General features: G+C 40.9%; 4 protein-coding genes across 4 annotated transcripts in view; 1 reads left to right on the plus strand and 3 right to left on the minus strand.

Annotated features, from left to right (window-relative positions):
• LOC103514044 (proton-coupled amino acid transporter-like protein CG1139) overlaps positions 1–9,550 on the minus strand; it is a 13,843-nt gene extending 4,293 nt beyond the window's left edge. The window contains exons 1-5 of the mRNA XM_026827090.1: positions 8,160–9,550; positions 7,287–7,437; positions 6,895–7,016; positions 6,595–6,679; positions 5,844–6,116 (exon numbers count right to left, since the gene is read on the minus strand). Coding sequence (XP_026682891.1) covers positions 5,844–6,116; positions 6,595–6,679; positions 6,895–7,016; positions 7,287–7,437; positions 8,160–8,326 — 798 coding nt within the window. The 5' untranslated portion in view covers positions 8,327–9,550. The remainder of the gene's footprint in view (positions 1–5,843; positions 6,117–6,594; positions 6,680–6,894; positions 7,017–7,286; positions 7,438–8,159) is intronic.
• Positions 871–4,271, plus strand: LOC108252976 (proton-coupled amino acid transporter-like protein CG1139). Its single transcript, XM_026827091.1, has 5 exons — positions 871–1,672; positions 2,268–2,418; positions 2,689–2,810; positions 3,031–3,115; positions 3,382–4,271. The coding sequence occupies exons 1-5, from the start codon at positions 1,506–1,508 to the stop codon at positions 3,691–3,693; spliced, it is 837 nt and encodes a 278-aa protein (XP_026682892.1). The 5' UTR covers positions 871–1,505; the 3' UTR covers positions 3,694–4,271.
• Positions 9,551–10,232: 682 nt separating the features above from the next.
• LOC103514045 (proton-coupled amino acid transporter-like protein CG1139) overlaps positions 10,233–18,717 on the minus strand; it is a 16,489-nt gene continuing 8,004 nt past the window's right edge. The window contains exons 8-13 of the mRNA XM_026827101.1: positions 17,521–17,735; positions 15,812–15,901; positions 14,379–14,651; positions 13,543–13,897; positions 13,157–13,238; positions 10,233–10,519 (exon numbers count right to left, since the gene is read on the minus strand). Of these exons, the coding sequence (XP_026682902.1) occupies positions 10,345–10,519; positions 13,157–13,238; positions 13,543–13,897; positions 14,379–14,651; positions 15,812–15,901; positions 17,521–17,735 (1,190 nt within the window). The 3' untranslated portion in view covers positions 10,233–10,344. The remainder of the gene's footprint in view (positions 10,520–13,156; positions 13,239–13,542; positions 13,898–14,378; positions 14,652–15,811; positions 15,902–17,520; positions 17,736–18,717) is intronic.
• Positions 10,702–12,268, minus strand: LOC113469425 (proton-coupled amino acid transporter-like protein CG1139). The gene is made up of 3 exons (XM_026827093.1): positions 12,100–12,268; positions 11,475–11,596; positions 10,702–10,972 (listed from the first exon to the last, which is right to left on the minus strand). Exons 1-3 carry the CDS (start codon positions 12,226–12,228, stop codon positions 10,717–10,719), a joined length of 507 nt encoding a protein of 168 aa, XP_026682894.1. The 5' UTR covers positions 12,229–12,268; the 3' UTR covers positions 10,702–10,716.

Raw genomic sequence — 18,717 nt, forward strand, 5'->3', positions numbered from 1 at the left:
ATCGTCTCGAAACCAAAGAAAAAGGATAGGATTGGATCCTAGGAGAAAGCAGGCCGTTCCGAGAACGAACTTTATCCGTTTAGGATAAAGCTCACTCCGGGCGGGAATCGCACCTTCAACCTAGCGCAAGGCCGGCGCGCTAGCCCTCAAGCTGACGCAGTGACGCAATCTCACCGTTTTATTTCCCATTCCAGGTAGTGGCCCAGTACGTGCTATGCAAAAAGAAGAAAATCCCTAGTCTAACATATCCGGAAATAGCGGAAACGGCCTTATCAGAAGGTCCCCCGTCTGTGAGGTGGCTTGCTCCGTACGGACGGTACGTATTCCCGGAAATCGTCTTATCAAAACTCCTTCTTATCGGGGCTTATGGACGAACCTCATTTGTGTGCCATGTAATGGCACTTGCGAAAATGTATTGTGTTGATTATTTCATGGCGATAACGCAGCACGGGGTATGCTGTTGATGCAAGTTGGTGCGAGTATTTTGAGGGTCATTTTCGGATGACTATAGTAGAGGCTGTACCTATACTGTACCTATGGGAAGGGCCAGTCTAGAGAAGGCCCTATCGCTCCTATGTACGTCCTACGTACAAATATTTGGTTGGTAATAGTTCACCATTCACCACAATTACCCATGTGTATTACCTACCTAGGTGAATTGATAAATTGACCTGATATATCTTTTATAATCTACATAATTATGTATGTACTAGCTGAATTCCGTCGCTTCGCTCCGGAATCCCGCTAGTTCATCCCGAGGCATGGCCAATCTTGTGGTTCATCCCGAGGCATGGCCAATCTTGTGGAAAAGGCATGGCCGAACTTGTAGTTATCAAACTAAAAACATAAACGAAACTCAAATATGCCCTAGGTATAATCCCCTCATGAAACCTTTCCCAGTTAGAACCTTGTCCTACCCTCTATTGGAAGAATAGTGACCTATTAGGTATGAAATTGTTATTAATTTTAGTTAATTTCTTCAATGAAGTCGTAGTTAATTAGTTTTGTGTCTAGGAGACTCGACATAATGTATGTGTTGTATTTCCCCGTGTTAAGTGTAGGTCTGCGCCGTGCACAGTGTACATAGACATACCATCAAATACCTTTTTCGTTATACCTATTAAGGTACTAAGTATTAGGTAAACTGTCGGTGATTTTTTTTCGAATTCAAACATTTTATATTTCAAGTTTCAAGTCATGGGAACAGTAAATGCGCCTCGATTTTAAGATTTGGTTGCTTCAAACAAACAAATAACTCAAATAAAAAATGTTAAGAATATCCATTTGAACTGAACAAAAACAAATTGTTCTTGTTTTATAAGGAACAGTAGGTAGAACAAATTGTTGTTGTTCTTGTTTTAAAAGGAACAGTACCTAATTTTTGTACCTAATCTTACAACTAATGTTGTGTAAATAAATTTAAAAGAAACAGTAGCAAAAATGCTCTGACTACTTATAAAAACCATTTCTGACTTTTTCCTCCAACCTTTGGTAAAAATTTCACCATGATGGGTGAGGATGGGGATGAAGCAATAGCACCATCCGGAGGTATTTCCCTACTGCAAAGTCCTGGTAAATCGTGTGATCCAGACAGTGCATCAATAGTTCTCCCTGAGGATTCCTGTGTGCCTTATGAACCATACGAGCATAGAAATGTATCACATCCTTTGACGTAAGTTGAAAATATTTCTTACACTAGCCAACCATGGTTTGTTTACCCTAGAAAACCAGAGGTTCCCATGTTCCCAAAACTTCTATTCAAATCTGTTTGATAGAGGTTTAACATCGCTACGTTTTATCAGTGGGACTCAGAAGAACTATATGTGATATTTGTAATTTATCTAAGGCGGAGGATTTATACCATTTCCTGTCCGAATGTCCACAATATCGCTCAGTACGATTTCATTTCCTAGCAGCTATTCTGGAAAAGTACGGAAATAATATTTCGTCCTTGTTACAGACTGGAGATGAACGAGAAATTCGTCTTCTCTTCTATTATGTTCAAAACGCACTCAAACTAAGAGCTTTTTTAAGAAATGAGTGAACTAGGTACCTACTCTTTGGATGAAGAACGAAATTTGTTAGATAATAATAGGTGAAATAAGCAATCATGTAGCTTTTATTTAATGTATTTAGTTTTTTAACAGTGGAGCAGGTACATACATAATATTGAGGGGGTTAACGCCCCTGTATAACTGCTAATATCTCTAATGACGGAAGATAATTATGGAAGTTCATACATCCTTTGTTTGATGACTGATGAGCAGATATTGGGATGCCCTGTCTCACATGATAAAAGGGGCCCTAGGCACAGGAATTTTGACAATGCCCCACGCGTTCAAAGATTCTGGATATCTTCTTGGATTCCTAGGAACAGTGGCCATTGGAGCGTTCACTACATCTTGTATACAGATATTGGTAAGTACGTAAAATGTTCTCAAAGCCTAGTCTTCTTAGAAGGTAGTGCATCTGTATTGTACGCGCTAGGTCGCGGGTTCAATTCCCACCCGCGGTGGATTTTATCCTGAAGGGATAAAGTTCGTAGGTACTCGGAACGGCTGGCTTTCTCCTATCCTGTCTTCCTTCTTTCTTCGGTTTCGGGACGATAAGATCTAAGCTGTTTCAGTTCCCTCTAATCAAACCTTTTAAAAAAGGTAATTTTTAAATTTCATTTTTTGGTTTTGCCAGGTTCGAGCCCAGTACGAGTTGTGTCGGAGGAAAAGGATCCCCAGTTTGACGTATCCTGAAATTTTAGGGGCAGCTTTGAGCGAGGGGCCCGCAAGATTTCGATGGCTAGCACCTTACGGACGGTAATATTTTGGTTCTCAAAGTTCACCTTTTTTGGGGGGGTAGGGATGAGCATAATATTTATGTAGAAGTAGACTTCACAGTTTGATGGTACTATATAGTGCATTACCTACCACCTCTACTGCTCTAAACATGACCCTATCATTCGACTTCTTGACCTAGCAAAGGTACCTCTTTACCTCTAGTTAGTTACTTCTTTAACAAATCGATCTTGTTTTTCAGGGGTCTATCGTTCACGGCAATGATTGTCGACGAAATAGGGGCCCTGTGTGTTTATTTGCTGTTCATTGCGAGCAACTTAAGTCAGGTGAGTTGCCAAACAACATGATGCAATGTTAAAGAATTTTGGACCCGGAGGTTGGTGTTTATAGAGTCCAAGGTCTTATCGTCCCGAAATCGAAGAGAGAAGGAAAACAGGATAGGAGAAAGCCAGCCGTTCCGAGAACGAACATTGTCCCATCAGGATAAAATCCGCCCTGGGCGGGAATCGAACCCGCGGCCCAGCGCTTACAAGGTAGACACTCTACCAACCAAGCTAACCAGGCTGGCATTTTTTTTCCTCTCCCATGAAAGGTCTGTGTTCGGTTCTGGGGCGTGACAGATCTTCGTCTCTACATGCTTGTGCTCTTTCCCCCTCTCCTACTCATCAGTTGGGTGCCCAATCTCAAATACATCGTCCCCTTCTCTTCAAGTGCCACTGGCGTTATGTTCGTCTCCCTGGCTATCACCATGTATTACATTCTGGACGACTTTCCATCGCTCAGTGACCGTACACCTGTGGGCCACCTGAGCGATCTGCCGCTCTTTGTGGGCGTCACACTGTTTTCCCTGTCTTCAATCGGTGTGGTGAGTTTTTACTTTCTATCTATGTCACAAAAGACATAACCAGGTCGCAGTGAAGAAGGGCGTTCATTAAAGCCGATGGCCCTACTTATACCAATACCAAAATATATCTAGGTAGGTACCTATTCAGGTAAAACGCACACTCGGATACCAAATATGTTTAAAAATAACAGACGCTCGTAGGTAGATATTTTTAGAAATGAAGGGAAAAGGTGAAACGGTCCCAAACCCAAAAAAAGGTATGAGTTGGGTCATGCGGGTGAGTTCGGTCCGGAGGCAAAAAACAAGGTATTAGTTGGGTCCCACGTAGGTACCTGACTGGTTTTTTTTCCCTATTCTCAGATGACAGTTATTATTTAGTACATTCGAATTTATAGTTAGTGAGAAATTAAAAACTTTGTTCATTTTAGAATTTAGATTCGTATAACTTTAATTTTCATAAACTTTTAAAAGATGGTGTCGAAAGATGGGTGTGTGTGGATAAAAAGTGTAAATGTGCGTTGAAATTAACCCCTGATAGGAAGTGTCTTCTAGAAAAGATGAATGACCATAATCACGAGATTCACGAGAACGTTGATGAGAAAGTCCTCGTCAAAAGCTCAGTAATTCATTGAAGAGAAAAGCTATGACTAGGTAGGTTAGACAGGTACGATTAAAACGGTTGAAAACTTTCTCAAATTACACCACAAAAACAGAGTTCAAAACAAATGATTTATAAGTACACACACTGTACGTACGAGTGTTTATTTTAATATGAGCGATCACTACTTTATGATATTGATATGTATAGGTACTATTTCCATTACTCATGCTTTATCAGTGCATTTGCTGGTTATCTCAAGTGGACGCGGTAGTATGATGCTGACATCTGTGAATATTTCTACAGGCTTGATGTAGGTACCCAGGACCTGTGCACAGTATGCATATCTTGGTACTTTCTGCTGACTCCAGCCTTAACGTAATGAAAATCAATACACTTCTGTTTATTTAGATCAGTCTTCCCTCTTCCATTACACAGATCTAGTAGGTATACTGAAGTAACTACCTCTTTTGAATGAAATATTTCGTTAGTACCTACAGTTCGTAGGTAAACTATATAAATACGTACCTATGTGTGTAGGTATTTATTAAATTTATAGCTCATTATGGCTGGGTATGAGTTCGGTCCCATGATTTGGGTTATCCTTTGTGGGTATGTACGAATTCGGTCCCGAGGAAAAAAGGTCATGTATGAGTTCGGTCCCTGCGATTTTCAGGTAAGAAAAAGAAAACAGATGGTGGTATACTGAAGTAACTACTTCTTTTGAATGAAATATGTCGTTAGTACCTACAGTTCGTAGGTAAACTATAAATACATACCTATGTGTGTAGGTATTTATTAAATTTATAGTTCATTATGGCTGGGTATGAGTTCGGTCCCATGATTTGGGTTATCCTTTGCGGGTATGTACGAATTCGGTCCCGAGGAAAAAAGGTCATGTATGAGTTCGGTCCCTGCGATTTTCAGGTAAGAAAAAGAAAACAGATGGAGATTTGTGAATTCTCTGATAAGTACTACGTAGGTGTCAGTCATAGCTTTTCTCTTCAATGAATTACTGAGCTTTTGACGAGGACTTTCTCATCAACGTTCTCGTGAATCTCGTGATTATGGTCATTCATCTTTTCTAGAAGACACTTCCTATCAGGGGTTAATTTCAACGCACATTTACACTTTTTATTCACACACACCCATCTTTCGACACCATCTTTTAAAAGTTTATGAAAATTAAATTTATACGAATCTAAAATGAACAAAGTTTTTAATTTCTCACTAACTATAAATTCGAATGTACTAAATAATAACTGTCATCTGAGAATAGGGAAAAAAAACCAGTCAGGTACCTACGTGGGACCCAACTAATACCTTGTTTTTTGCCTCCGGACCGAACTCACCCGCATGACCCAACTCATACCTTTTTTTGGGTTTGGGACCGAACTCATCTTTTCCCTTCATTATATCTAAAAATATCTAGCTAGGAGCGTCTGTTATTTTTAATCATCTTTGGTATCCGAGTGTGCGTTTTACCTGAATAGGTACCTACCTAAATATATTTTGGTATTGGTATAAGGAGGGCCATCGGCTTTAATGAACGCCCTTTTTCACTGCGACCTGGTTATGTCTTTTGTGACATAGATAGAAAGTAAAAACTCACCACACCGATTGAAGACAGGGAAAACAGTGTGACCCCCACAAAGAGCGGCAGATCGCTCAGGTGGCCCACAGGTGTACGGTCACTGAACGATGGAAAGTCACCCAAAATGTAATACATGGTGATAGCCAGGGAGACGAACATAACGCCAGTGGCACTTGAAGAGAAGGGGACGATGTATTTGAGATTGGGCACCCAACTGATGAGTAGGAGAGGGGGAAAGAGCACAAGCATGTAGAGACGAAGATCTGTCACGCCCCAGAACCGAACACAGACCTTTCATGGGAGAGGAAAAAAAATGCCAGCCTGGTTAGCTTGGTTGGTAGAGTGTCTACCTTGTAAGCGCTGGGCCGCGGGTTCGATTCCCGCCCAGGGCGGATTTTATCCTGATGGGACAATGTTCGTTCTCGGAACGGCTGGCTTTCTCCTATCCTGTTTTCCTTCTCTCTTCGATTTCGGGCGTCACGCCCCAGAACCGAACACAGACCTATCATGGGAGAGGAAAAAAAAATGCCAGCCTGGTTAGCTTGGTTGGTAGAGTGTCTACCTTGTAAGCGCTGGGCAGCGGGTTCGATTTCCGCCCGGGGCGGATTTTATCCTGATGGGATAATGTTCGTTCTCGGAACGGCTGGCTTTCTCCTATCCTGTTTTCCTTCTCTCTTCGATTTCGGGACGATAAGACCTTGGACTCTATAACCACTAACCTCCGGATCCAAAATTCTTTAACATTGCATCATGTTGTTTGGCAACTCACCTGACTTAAGTTGCTCGCAATGAAGAGCAAATAAACACACAGGGCCCCTATTTCGTCGACAATCATTGCCGTGAACGATAGACCCCTGAAAACAAGATCGATTTGTTAAAGAAGTACCTAACTAGAGGTAAAGAGGTACCTTTGCTAGGTCAAGAAGTCGACTTCACTTCTACATAGTATGCACTATATAGTAGGTACCATCAAACTGTGAAGTCTACTTCTACATAGTAGGTACCTACATAAATATTATGCTCATCCCTACCCCCCAAAAAAGGTGAACTTTGAGAACCAAAATATTACCGTCCGTAAGGTGCTAGCCATCGAAATCTTGCGGGCCCCTCGCTCAAAGCTGCCCCTAAAATTTCAGGATACGTCAAACTGGGGATCCTTTTCCTCCGACACAACTCGTACTGGGCTCGAACCTGGCAAAACCAAAAAATGAAATTTAAAAATTACCTTTTTTAAAAGGTTTGATTAGAGGGAACTGAAACAGCTTAGATCTTATCGTCCCGAAACCGAAGAAAGAAGGAAGACAGGATAGGAGAAAGCCAGCCGTTCCGAGTACCTACGAACTTTATCCCTTCAGGATAAAATCCACCGCGGGTGGGAATTGAACCCGCGACCTAGCGCGTACAATACAGATGCACTACCTTCTAAGAAGACTAGGCTTTGAGAACATTTTACGTACTTACCAATATCTGTATACAAGATGTAGTGAACGCTCCAATGGCCACTGTTCCTAGGAATCCAAGAAGATATCCAGAATCTTTGAACGCGTGGGGCATTGTCAAAATTCCTGTGCCTAGGGCCCCTTTTATCATGTGAGACAGGGCATCCCAATATCTGCTCATCAGTCATCAAACAAAGGATGTATGAACTTCCATAATTATCTTCCGTCATTAGAGATATTAGCAGTTATACAGGGGCGTTAACCCCCTCAATATTATGTATGTACCTGCTCCACTGTTAAAAAACTAAATACATTAAATAAAAGCTACATGATTGCTTATTTCACCAACAAAGGATGTATGAACTTCCATAATTATCTTCTGTCATTAGAGATATTAGCAGTTATACAGGGACTTTAACCCCCTCAATATTATGTATGTACCTGCTCCACTGTTAAAAAACTAAATACATTAAATAAAAGCTACATGATTGCTTATTTCACCTATTAATTATTATCTAATAAATTTTGTTCTTTATCCGAAGAGTACCTAGATCACTCATTTCTTAAAAAAAGCTCTTAGTTTGAGTGCGTTTTGAACATAATAGAAGAGAAGACGAATTTCTCGTTCATCTCCAGTCTGTAACAAGGACGAAATATTATTTCCTTACTTTTCCAGAGTAGCTGTTAGAAAATGAAATCGTACTGAGCGATATTGTGGACATTCGGACAGGAATTGGTATAAATCCTCCGCCTTAGATAAATTACAAATGTCACATAGGTAGTTCTTCTGAGTCCCACTGATAAAACGTAGCGGTGTTAAACCTCTATCAAACAGATTTAAATAGAAGTTTTGGGAACATGGGAACCTCTGGTTTTCTAGGGTAAACCAACTTACGTCAAAGGATGTGTTACATTTCTATGCTCGTATGGTTCATAAGGCACACAGGAATCCTCAGGGAGAACTATTGATGCACTGTCTGGATCACACGATTTGCCAGGACTTTGCAGTAGGGAAATATCTCCGGATGGTGCTATTGCTTCATCCCCACCCTCACCCATCATGGTGAAATTTTTACCAAAGGTTGGACGAAAAAGTCAGAAATGGTCTTTATAAGTAGTCAGAGCATTTTTGCTACTGTTTCTTTTAAATTTCTTTATTTACACAACATTAGTTGTAAGATTAGGTAAAAAAATTAGGTACTGTTCCTTTTAAAACAAGAACAACAATTTGTTCTACCTACTGTTCGTTATAAAACAATAACAATTTGTTTTTGTTCAGTTCAAATGGATAATGGATATTCTTTTAACATTTTTTATTTGAGTTATTTGTTTGTTTGAAGCAACCAAATCTTAAAACCATCTTCCGAGGCGCATTCACTGTTCCCATGACTTGAAACTTGAAATATAAAATGTTTGAATTCGAAAAAAAATCACCGACAGTTTACCTACTTAGTAGGTATAACGAAAAAGGTATTTGATGGTATGTCTATGTACACTGTGTACGGCGCAGACCTACACTTAACACGGGGAAATACAACACATACATTATGTCGAGTCTCCTAGACACAAAACTAATTAACTACGACTTAATTGAAGAAATTAACTAAAATTAATAACAATTTCATACCTAATAGGTCACTATTCTTCTAATAGGGGGTAGGACAAGGTTCTAACTGGGAAAGGTTTCATGAGGGGATTATTGACAGAGGCTTGGCCCGGAATCGCACATCGGGATTTCGAGTGGTTCGCCGTTCATGAAAAAGATAAAAGAAGTGAAAATGTGAAAACATATCTAATGGGGTTATTTAATGAAAGACATATTTTATTATTAAAGGTTAACTTAGACAATACCTGGATTCTAATGAAGCAGTTGTTTCATTGCTACGAAATAAAGACATTAGTATATATATCAATAAATTAATATTCCACACCGACCCGACATCGAAAATCAGTCTCTAATTTTCACTCACGAGGCTAAGTGCACTGAAAATGGACAGGATATAGGTAGATATATTTTCAACATCAATTTAGGTAGGTAGAAAATAGGTACACCATTAAACTAATTGTTCTAATTGGCCCCATTAGGCCAATAGTGAAGTTGGAAACAAGGTTCACTGAACTTCTCCCTTCAGAGAACAGTTACCTCACCTTTCCTTTGGAAGAAATTTGATAGAGCGAACTGTGACAACGGAAAGTGTTATCTTCTCGAAATCGAAGAGAGAAGAAGGGCAGGGTAGCAGAAAGCCAGCCTTTCCGCGAGCGAACTTCATCTGATTAGGATAAATTTCGCTCCGGGCGGGAATCAATCCCACGACCTAACGCTTATAAGGCAGTTATGCTACCTTCCAAGCTAACTAGGCTGGCCAGGATAGGAGAAAGTCAGCCATTCCGAAAACGAACCTTATTTCTTTAGGATAAAGTTCACCCCCAATGAAATTCGAGCCAGCGACCTGGCAATTACAAGGTAGACGCGCTAGCTACGAAGCGAACTAGGCTGGCCTCAGGAACAGGTTCCCAGACCCAGACACTTTTGACGTAAGACTGAAAAGCCACTTTCCCTCCGTCACTTTACATTTGCACTTTGAAAACTTCAATGAGAATCTCGCGCACCGAGGCTTGCACGCCGGTATAACAACCACAGGTAGGTTAGACAGGTACGATTATTCGACGATTTTGTTTACAATGATTTTGTTATTTTAATTAGGTAGGTATCTGTTGAAAACTTTCTCAAATTACACCACGAAAACAGAAAACAGAGTTCAAAACAAATGATTTATAAGTACACACACTGTACGTACGAGTGTTTATTTTAATATGAACGATCACTACTTTATGATATGTATAGGTACTATTTCCATTACTCATGTTTTATCAGTGCATTTTTGCTGGTTATCTCAAGTGGACGCGGTAGTATGATGCTGACATCTGTGAATATTTCTACAGGCTTGATGTAGGTACCCAGGACCTGTGCGCTAGCTACCAAGCGAACTAGGCTGGCCTCAGGAACAGGTTCCCAGATTTCATTCCCAGACCCAGACACTTTTGACGTAAGACTGAAAAGTCACTTTCCCTCCGTCACTTTACATTTGCACTTTGAAAACTTCAATGAGAATCTCGCGCACCGAGGCTTGCACGCCGGTATAACAACCAACCACTGCGATGAGAAATATGACCACGTGTTTTGTGATGAACAGGGCCTTGGACAGGCCGTGATGTGAGGACCAGAATGTAATGAGATCGGTCAGGGCCGGTAGAGAAATGGCCAAAACAACAAAATCTTAGTCGTGTAAGTCATGCTCTAAAAACCCTATCTATAGCCAGCCTTGTAGCTTGGAAAATAGTAGCGCACCTGCCTTGTAAGAGTAGCTAGGTCTAGATTTCTGCCCGGAGCGAACTTTATCCGAAACAGACGAGGTTCGTTCTCGGAACGGCTGGCTTTCTCCGACCCTGTCCTAATTCTCTCTTCGAGTTAGGGATAAGACCTTTTTTTGTCTAAGAAAATGGTTCTTTACAGTGGCGTGTACACTATTTCGCCCCCAACCCCCGGGGCTCCTCCGGCCACCCCACAACGTGGAAAATGTAGGGCATGGGGCTGGGATATACACCAGTGGTTTTTTACTTACAGCTTTCAAGTTTCCAGCCACGAAAATGACATAGATACATGATGCTCCCAGTTCACAGACAACCAGAAATCCAAATGATACTATTCTGAAAAATCAGACCAAGAAGAAAATCGGATGATGTAAATTAGAAAATTAGAAAAAAAAAAACCTACAAATGGAATTAGATACAGAGTAAAGGGAATATGAAAGACATCGGTTATATGTAGATTATAAAAGATCTATTAGGTCAATTTATCAATTCACATTTCACCTAGGTAGGTAATACACATGGGTAATTGTGGTGAATGGTGAACTATTACCAACCAAATATTTGTACGTAGGACGTACATAGGAGGAATAGGACCTTCTCTAGACTGCCCCTTCCCATAGGTACAGTATAGGTACAGCCTCTACTATAGTCATCCGAAAATGACCCTCAAAATACTCGCACCAACTTGCATCAACAGCATACCCCGTGCTGCGTTATCGCCATGAAATAATCAACACAATACATTTTCGCAAGTGCCATTACATGGCACACAAATGAGGTTCGTCCATAAGCCCCGATAAGAAGGAGTTTTGATAAGACGATTTCCGGGAATACGTACCGTCCGTACGGAGCAAGCCACCTCACAGACGGGGGACCTTCTGATAAGGCCGTTTCCGCTATTTCCGGATATGTTAGACTAGGGATTTTCTTCTTTTTGCATAGCACGTACTGGGCCACTACCTGGAATGGGAAATAAAACGGTGAGATTGCGTCACTGCGTCAGCTTGAGGGCTAGCGCGCCGGCCTTGCGCTAGGTTGAAGGTGCGATTCCCGCCCGGAGTGAGCTTTATCCTAAACGGATAAAGTTCGTTCTCGGGATTGCGTCACTGCGTCAGCTTGGGGGCTAGCGCGCCGGCCTTGCGCTAGGTTGAAGGTGCGATTCCCGCCCGGAGTGAGCTTTATCCTAAACGGATAAAGTTCGTTCTCGGAACGGCCTGCTTTCTCCTAGGATCCAATCCTATCCTTTTTCTTTGGTTTCGAGACGATAACAATACGTCAGCTCTTCAATCTATTCTCTGTTTGTTCCAAGCTAACTTCTTTTGAACGGCGCGGCGTGTATCTTAAGACCCGGTTTTTTTGAGAAAGTTCTACTCGTACATTTCACTAAACTACCTAGTGTATAATTGATTAAGGAGCGCGATAGAGCTCCGCTCCGCCAAGTCAGTTTGACAGTAACTACTTACCATCATATGGATACAATAACAGCTGAACAGGCCAATCACAATGGTACCTATAATGCCCACAAGGTAGCCAGAATTCTTGAACGCATGAGGGATGGCCAAGATTCCCGTACCGAGACTAGCTTTCAGCATGTGGAATAAAGTTTCACTATACCTGCGATGAAGGAGAAGAAAATGATGAAAATAGGGTGTGGCTTTTGGTGGTCCTTTTTTTCCTGCAATATTCATATTGTTCATAGACCGTATTACTGTACTTATTGCTGTTATTCGCCTTGAACGCAGGAGGCCTGAGTTCTGTTCCCTGTAGGTATTCAGTTCCCTTTTTTGTCTGTACTGAGTTCTGTTCCCTCGTAAGGACGATAGATTAGTTGATTGTAAAGGTGTGTGCAAACATAGTCGACCGTCCGTCGATCAACCAGGTGAATCTGTGCTATCGAGGCAGTATGGACGGTTCAGTCGATGTCTATCGACGGTCGGTCGATTATGTGTGGAGACACACACCTTTAGATGTATTGGAAGATGACAGCATTTTCAATGCTATGATGATGACCACAAAAATTGTGACATAAATTTAATATTTCCACAATTTCGCACAAGGTACATATTAATTAGATTTCATAGGTAGGTCATATAAAGTAACAGTACATCACACAGACTGTTGAGTGAAAGGGAAGGTTATTGATTGGTTTTGATTGACCGAACAAAGTGAGTTCTGATTTTGAACTCAGCTATTACAAAACTGAGGTAAAGGTCTGTACAGTAGAACCTCGATTATTTCAACTGATTGGGACCGAGGGTAGTTGAAATAATCGAAAGTTGAAATAATTGAAATTCCGTATAAAAGAATGGAAAAGGGGGGCAAAATTTAGATACAAAAGAACAAAATGGTTAATAAATACCCCATTATGAACTGATTTTGGGGTTGAAATAATCGAGAGTTGAAATAATGGAAGTTGAAATTATCGAGGTTCTACTGTAGTTTTATTATTATTATTTAGGGAACCCTAAAGGTATGTCCAAACATGGTTGAACGGCCGTCGATCGAAGAAGGGCCGGTAGACCAATGGCCATGAAGGGAAGGCAGAGAGATCCGATCAGGGAGATGAAAAGTTCCAAGTTGGGAATCATGATGGCGAAGGCGACTGAAATGAAAGAGAGGGGATCATGTTAGGGGATAATGGGATTTTGTTCTTTCTGAACGCCTGCCAACAATATCAGAGATAAGTTTTGGGTTTTCGCTTGCACTCAGTCACAGTCACAGCATATGTTCAAAGGTTTTTTTTCTGTGAAATTTTTTAGTGACGGTGGTTTCACTCTCTATTCGGCCACAAACTTTGCTTACTTCAGTGGATTCAATATGCTATCGCTTCTAAACCTAAGGAAACACACAATTGGTATTTAATTTTTTCCCTCAAGAAAACCCTCATTCATTATTCAATAACTTACAAGTGATAATGCAGATCGTTGTCTTGAGAACATAAATCCACATGGTGGCGAGGGAATTCTTCTCCATGTGCGTCTTGAGGTAGCAGTTCCACACGATATTGTAGACGATGTACTGGGGTAGCGCAAACGTACAGAAGATGGCGAGCGCAAGCATCACTTTGACGCTTTGCGCTAGCAGATCGCCGGCTGGCAAGTTGAGGGTAACGCTACCCGAGGTACTAGGACCGTACTTGAGGTACCCGAAGAAGCCGAAGCCGGTGTAGATGAGCGCGATGGATAACATGGCCACGTTCAGAACGCCAAGCTTGGATGTGAACTTGGACGGGGAGCGCATCTCGTTTTCAAGCGGCATGATCTGAAATGTGATGCCGTGTAGGTTAGAAGTTTTGAGAAAGAAGATTTTGTTTTCGAAATTTGGCCATATTGGACAAATGAACCTACCCCGGGTCTGTAAGTGCCCACGTAGTGTAGTGGTCAAACAGAAGAGCACGAGCTCCATCCCGGCCGAAGCATGTAATTTTATCTTCATTTGCATCGATGATCCACAATCACAGATTTCTTCATAGAGTCAGTTAAGCTTAAACTATGTTTAAAGGTTTAAACTCAGCTTGTAGTCCTGGGCGTTAAAATACTTGTATTCTATGTCTCAGTGGAATTTAAACCCCCCCCCCCCCCCCGGGGTTTCCCCAGGGCTAGGGGGTAGGGGAAAAAGCCCCAAAGGGGGCAGACATACACAAAAAGCCCCCTCAGAGCCTTAGGTGTAAGGGCAAAGAGCCCTAAAGGATGGGTTAAGCTTCTACGAGTCTACTACCTGATGCACATCTCTCAAAACTTACAATTCCAATGGCGGACATGGAGAACATGACCGTTCCGAAGAACAGGGGCAGCTCTTTCAGATTCCCACCCGGGTTTCGCTCACTAATGGACGGCACATCCGTGAACACGTAGTACAGGGTGATTCCAAAGCTGGCGATGGTGATAGCAGTGGCGAGGGTTGAGAAGGGGGCGAGGAGCTTGAGATTGCGAATCCAACAGAGGAGGAGGATGGGGAAGAAAATGAGGAGCATGTAGAAGCGGATGTCGTGGTCGCCGTAATATTGATCCGCCACCTGTTGGAATGAGGAAACAGGAGTTCTGAATGATTTTTTGGAAGAGGTTTGAAAGAGTTAACTGGTAACTGCTAGGGTCTTATCGTCCCGAAATCGAAGAGAGAAGGAAGACAGAATAGGAAAAATCCAGCCGTTCCGAGAACGAACCTTATCCCATCAGGATAAAATCCGCCCCGGGCGGCTCTTAATGGAAAGGCAGTGGTGAACGAATGAAATGGGTTGCACGTTTTCAATTGATTATTTAGCCAAGCAATAGTTAAAGGGGATTTCAGTCCTACTCTTATTGGTTTACCTTTGCGGCCAACACATAATACTGTGTTACCGTAAATTACCGTGTGAGTCGATAAAAACTCCCACTCCACCAGAATTGAACCTGGATCTTCAGCCTACAACTCTACTACCTATTCGTATATGATACGAAGTAGACATCAGTACCCTAAAATAGTACACCTTAATGTAGGTACTAGGAAGATATATGATCTGGTTTGGCTGAATGAATTGATTGTGTACCATCAACTTATGACTTTCATGTTTTATGACATTAAAGGAAAAATTTATCACGACCTCACAAACAACATGGCTCGAGATCCAGGGACTTGATTAAACTCTGTGTTTTCCATTAGGTATTTAAGTATGTATGTACATATATGTACTATCTGTAGGTATTAATAGACGTGAGCTAATTCTATGTGTTATAAACAGGTTATAAATTCTAACACAAGATACCACATTGTGACATGACATCAATGGCTCCTCGTGGCTTCCCTAATGTTGACATTGACATTGATAATGACATTAATGACATAAACAACAAAATCTTAGTCGTATAAGTCATGCTCTAAAAACCCTATCTATAGCCAGCCTTGTAGCTTGGAAAATAGTAGCGCACCTGCCTTGTAAGAGCTAGGTCTAGATTTCTGCCCGAAGCGAACTTTATCTGAAACAGACGAGGTTCGTTCTAGGAACGGCTAGCTTTCTCCGACCCTGTCCTAATTCTCTCTTCGAGTTAGGGATAGGACCTTTTTTTGTCTAAGAAAAAGGTTCTTTACAGCGGCGTGTACACTATTTCGCCCCCAACCCCCGGGGCTCCTCCAGCCACCCCACAACGTGGAAAATATAGGGCTTGGGGCTGGGATATACACCAGTGTTTTTTTACTTACAGCTTTCAAGTTTCCAGCCACGAAAATGACATAGATGCATGATGCTCCTAGTTCACAGACAACCAGAAATCCAAATGATACTATTCTGAAAAATCAGACCAAGAAGAAAATCGGATGATGTAAATTAGAAAATTAGAAATAGGTACATTGTGTGATAGGTCTCTAGATTTTCAGGGATACCTTCTGATAAAGACACACACTATATTAGGTAGGTACCTACCTAGAGAGAGTTGCTATATCCACTACTCAATAATATGTATATCTTGGCAAAAGAAATATTTTATTTGGATACCCAATATCTGTATCCGGATAAAAAAAGATGATGAGTACCCTAAGGCATCCTTAAGCTGCCTTATCGTATCTAAATTAAGTTGTGATCTAAAAGGGAATATGAAAGACATCGTTTATAATCTTATATTATAAGAACGAGATCCATTCACATTTCACACACTGATCGCTCTATCTCGACCTATCTACCTAATCTAAATATAAATAAATATTAGATTCCGAAGTTATATAGAATGGAATAGAAAATACTCTGCCTATACTGAAAGAGTGTGTGATCTAATATTATATTATTTATTACTATTTCCGAGAAATTTCGAAAAAACGTAATCTAAGATACACAATGTTACCTATATAGGTAGGTACCTATACGTAAATTCCATCGAACTGAGTACCTACTTATATATCTACCTAATCTAAATATAAATAAATATTAGATTCCGAAGTTATATAGAATGGAATAGAAAATACTCTGCCTATACTGAAAGAGTGAGATTAAAAAGTCCCTTTAGCCCCAATAGTGCTAAACAAGGTCCAATGCCAACACATACGTAGATACCTGCTCACCAAAAGTTATGAATAAATTACTCAATGAACAGTGAACACACGTAATACAAAATAATGTTTTAGTATTGGGTAATTCAAATAAATTCCAAACAACTTTATTCAATCACACCCCTCTAGATTATTAAACAATTACCAATGAGTAGCCCTAAGAAGACGGTTTAAAAATTAAAAATTCACAGGTTTAACACAGACACTTTTACAAAGAAAAGATCACTTATATAAAAATATATTTTCACTCAAAAAATCGCACTTTTACACGTGACCAACACTCGAACTCGAACTTAAAATTACATCAACTTGCAGGAGTTGTAAAAAAAGCAAAAGTTGCTGATCAGGTTTTGCCCGTGTGCTGGATTAGGAAAGAGAATCAATCACGGAGAAACTTGGCTAGGAGATTCTCTCATGAGGAGAGAGGAAGATAACCACTGCAACTTATGAGTGATTGAGTGATCATACTATCCTATTATTCTCATTTATAAATACTTACATGATTTAAATTTGAAACAAATTACAAAAATCTCTTAACATTCACATCACAGTTTCGCGTTCCAAGCGATAACCTATTCACATTCACGACCCAAGAGTGTGCAAGTTCGACATTCAAAGCTAAAAAAAATGCCTCCTCCTCAAGAGTTTTCCAAAGAGAAAGCTCCTCAAAAGGCTTTCAAGGTAAAAAGCTCCTCAAAAGGCTTTCAAGGTAAAAAGTTCCTCAAAAAGGCTTCCAAGGTAAAAAGTTCCTCAAAAGGCTTCCAAGGTAAAAGCTCCTCTAAAGGCTCCCAATGTAAAAAGCTCCTCAAAAGGTCAAGAGCTCCTCAGACTTCCTTCTTATGGAATATCTCCATATACATAGCGCTCACGGATGCATTTAATCCAGTCACGAAGCCCACCAGTCCTATTAGAATAACCAGGATATTCTTGAGGACGAAGAACACTTTGCCCGCCCCCTGGTGGTGGTCCCAGAAAGTTAGCAGGTCCACAATAGCGGGAAATCCGATGGACATGAACGGGAGACAAAGGGCTCCGTTGAAGGAAATGAATAGCTCCAGATTGGGCACCATCACGGCGCACAGAACTGAAAATAGAGAGAAAAAATATAAGAATTTATTATTACTTGAAGATGTTTGGTAGAGGGAACTGTAACTACTGAGGTATTATTATCCCGAAATTGAAGAGAGAAGAAGGACAGGATAGGAGAAAGCCAGTTGTTCAAACATGTAGGCAGGATAATTATGCAGAACGCTGTAACCTCTTCTTTGACCTGTGAGATTACCATTGAGGCTTTCCACCTGAGGTTTGTTTTCTGGTTAAGTTCATGTCACAGTGCCAAGGTTTACGGGCCGTTGAAAAGAAGGAGTAGGTAAACAGGTAGGCAATGTAGGTAATACATAGATTATAACAAGAGGATAATAAGCCTTATATGAATCCGGATAATGCGAGGCTTAGAGGATATCATGACTCCGATTAAGCATGTAGAGGGTTGAGTTCGATTCTCGGCGAAATCAAAAAATTTAGGAGTTCAGATTTGATAGAGGGAGCTGTAATAAGGTAGGTCTGGACGTCCAGAAATTAAAGAGAGAAGGAGAGGATAGGAGAAAGCCAGTCGTTCTGAGAACGAACCTTATCTGTTTAGAATAAAGTTCGCTCCGGGCGGGAATCAAACCCGCGACCTAGCGCTCACAAGGTAGGCGCGATTCCAAGCTAACTAGGCAGGCACATGACAGTACTAAAGACAAAGAGATGTACAAATAAAATTACTCAACCAATTTGCAAGCGGTAAACAGCGCGATCACTTGGGTTACCTTAACCTTAGACTTGAGATTAGGATCGAGCAAACCTTGAGACAAATTCGGAAGCATGTACAAGTTTAAGGTACCTTAGGTAACAGGTACTCATAGGTTAGGTATCTGCGTTTTCTTCTAATTACAGAGTGCAAAGATTAGTGTAAGGTTGTCAGGCGTCAATTATTCCAATGCACCTAAATGTTTCAAATTAGGGTTTTTTTTTCTCGGTACGTATGGGTAGGTCGGTATATGGTGAAGTCAATATCACAATGG

This window comes from Diaphorina citri, unplaced genomic scaffold (genome assembly GCF_000475195.1).
Source record: "Diaphorina citri unplaced genomic scaffold, Diaci psyllid genome assembly version 1.1 scaffold1072, whole genome shotgun sequence".
In the NCBI taxonomy this organism is placed as follows: Eukaryota; Metazoa; Arthropoda; class Insecta; order Hemiptera; family Psyllidae; genus Diaphorina; species Diaphorina citri.

Bases quoted from the DNA above. Each gene is read 5' to 3' on its own strand.
- LOC113469425 (XM_026827093.1), bottom strand. From the start codon at position 12,228: ATGCTGAAAGCTAGTCTCGGTACGGGAATCTTGGCCATCCCTCATGCG. The intron at 11,597-12,099 runs GTAAGTAGTTAC...TTCCCATTCCAG, and splicing joins GTTATTGTATCCATATGATG to GTAGTGGCCCAGTACGTGCT. The intron at 10,973-11,474 runs GTACGTATTCCC...CTGATTTTTCAG, and splicing joins TGGCTTGCTCCGTACGGACG to AATAGTATCATTTGGATTTC.
- LOC108252976 (XM_026827091.1), top strand. From the start codon at position 1,506: ATGATGGGTGAGGATGGGGATGAAGCAATAGCACCATCCGGAGGTATT. The intron at 1,673-2,267 runs GTAAGTTGAAAA...ACTGATGAGCAG, and splicing joins AATGTATCACATCCTTTGAC to ATATTGGGATGCCCTGTCTC. The intron at 2,419-2,688 runs GTAAGTACGTAA...TGGTTTTGCCAG, and splicing joins CATCTTGTATACAGATATTG to GTTCGAGCCCAGTACGAGTT.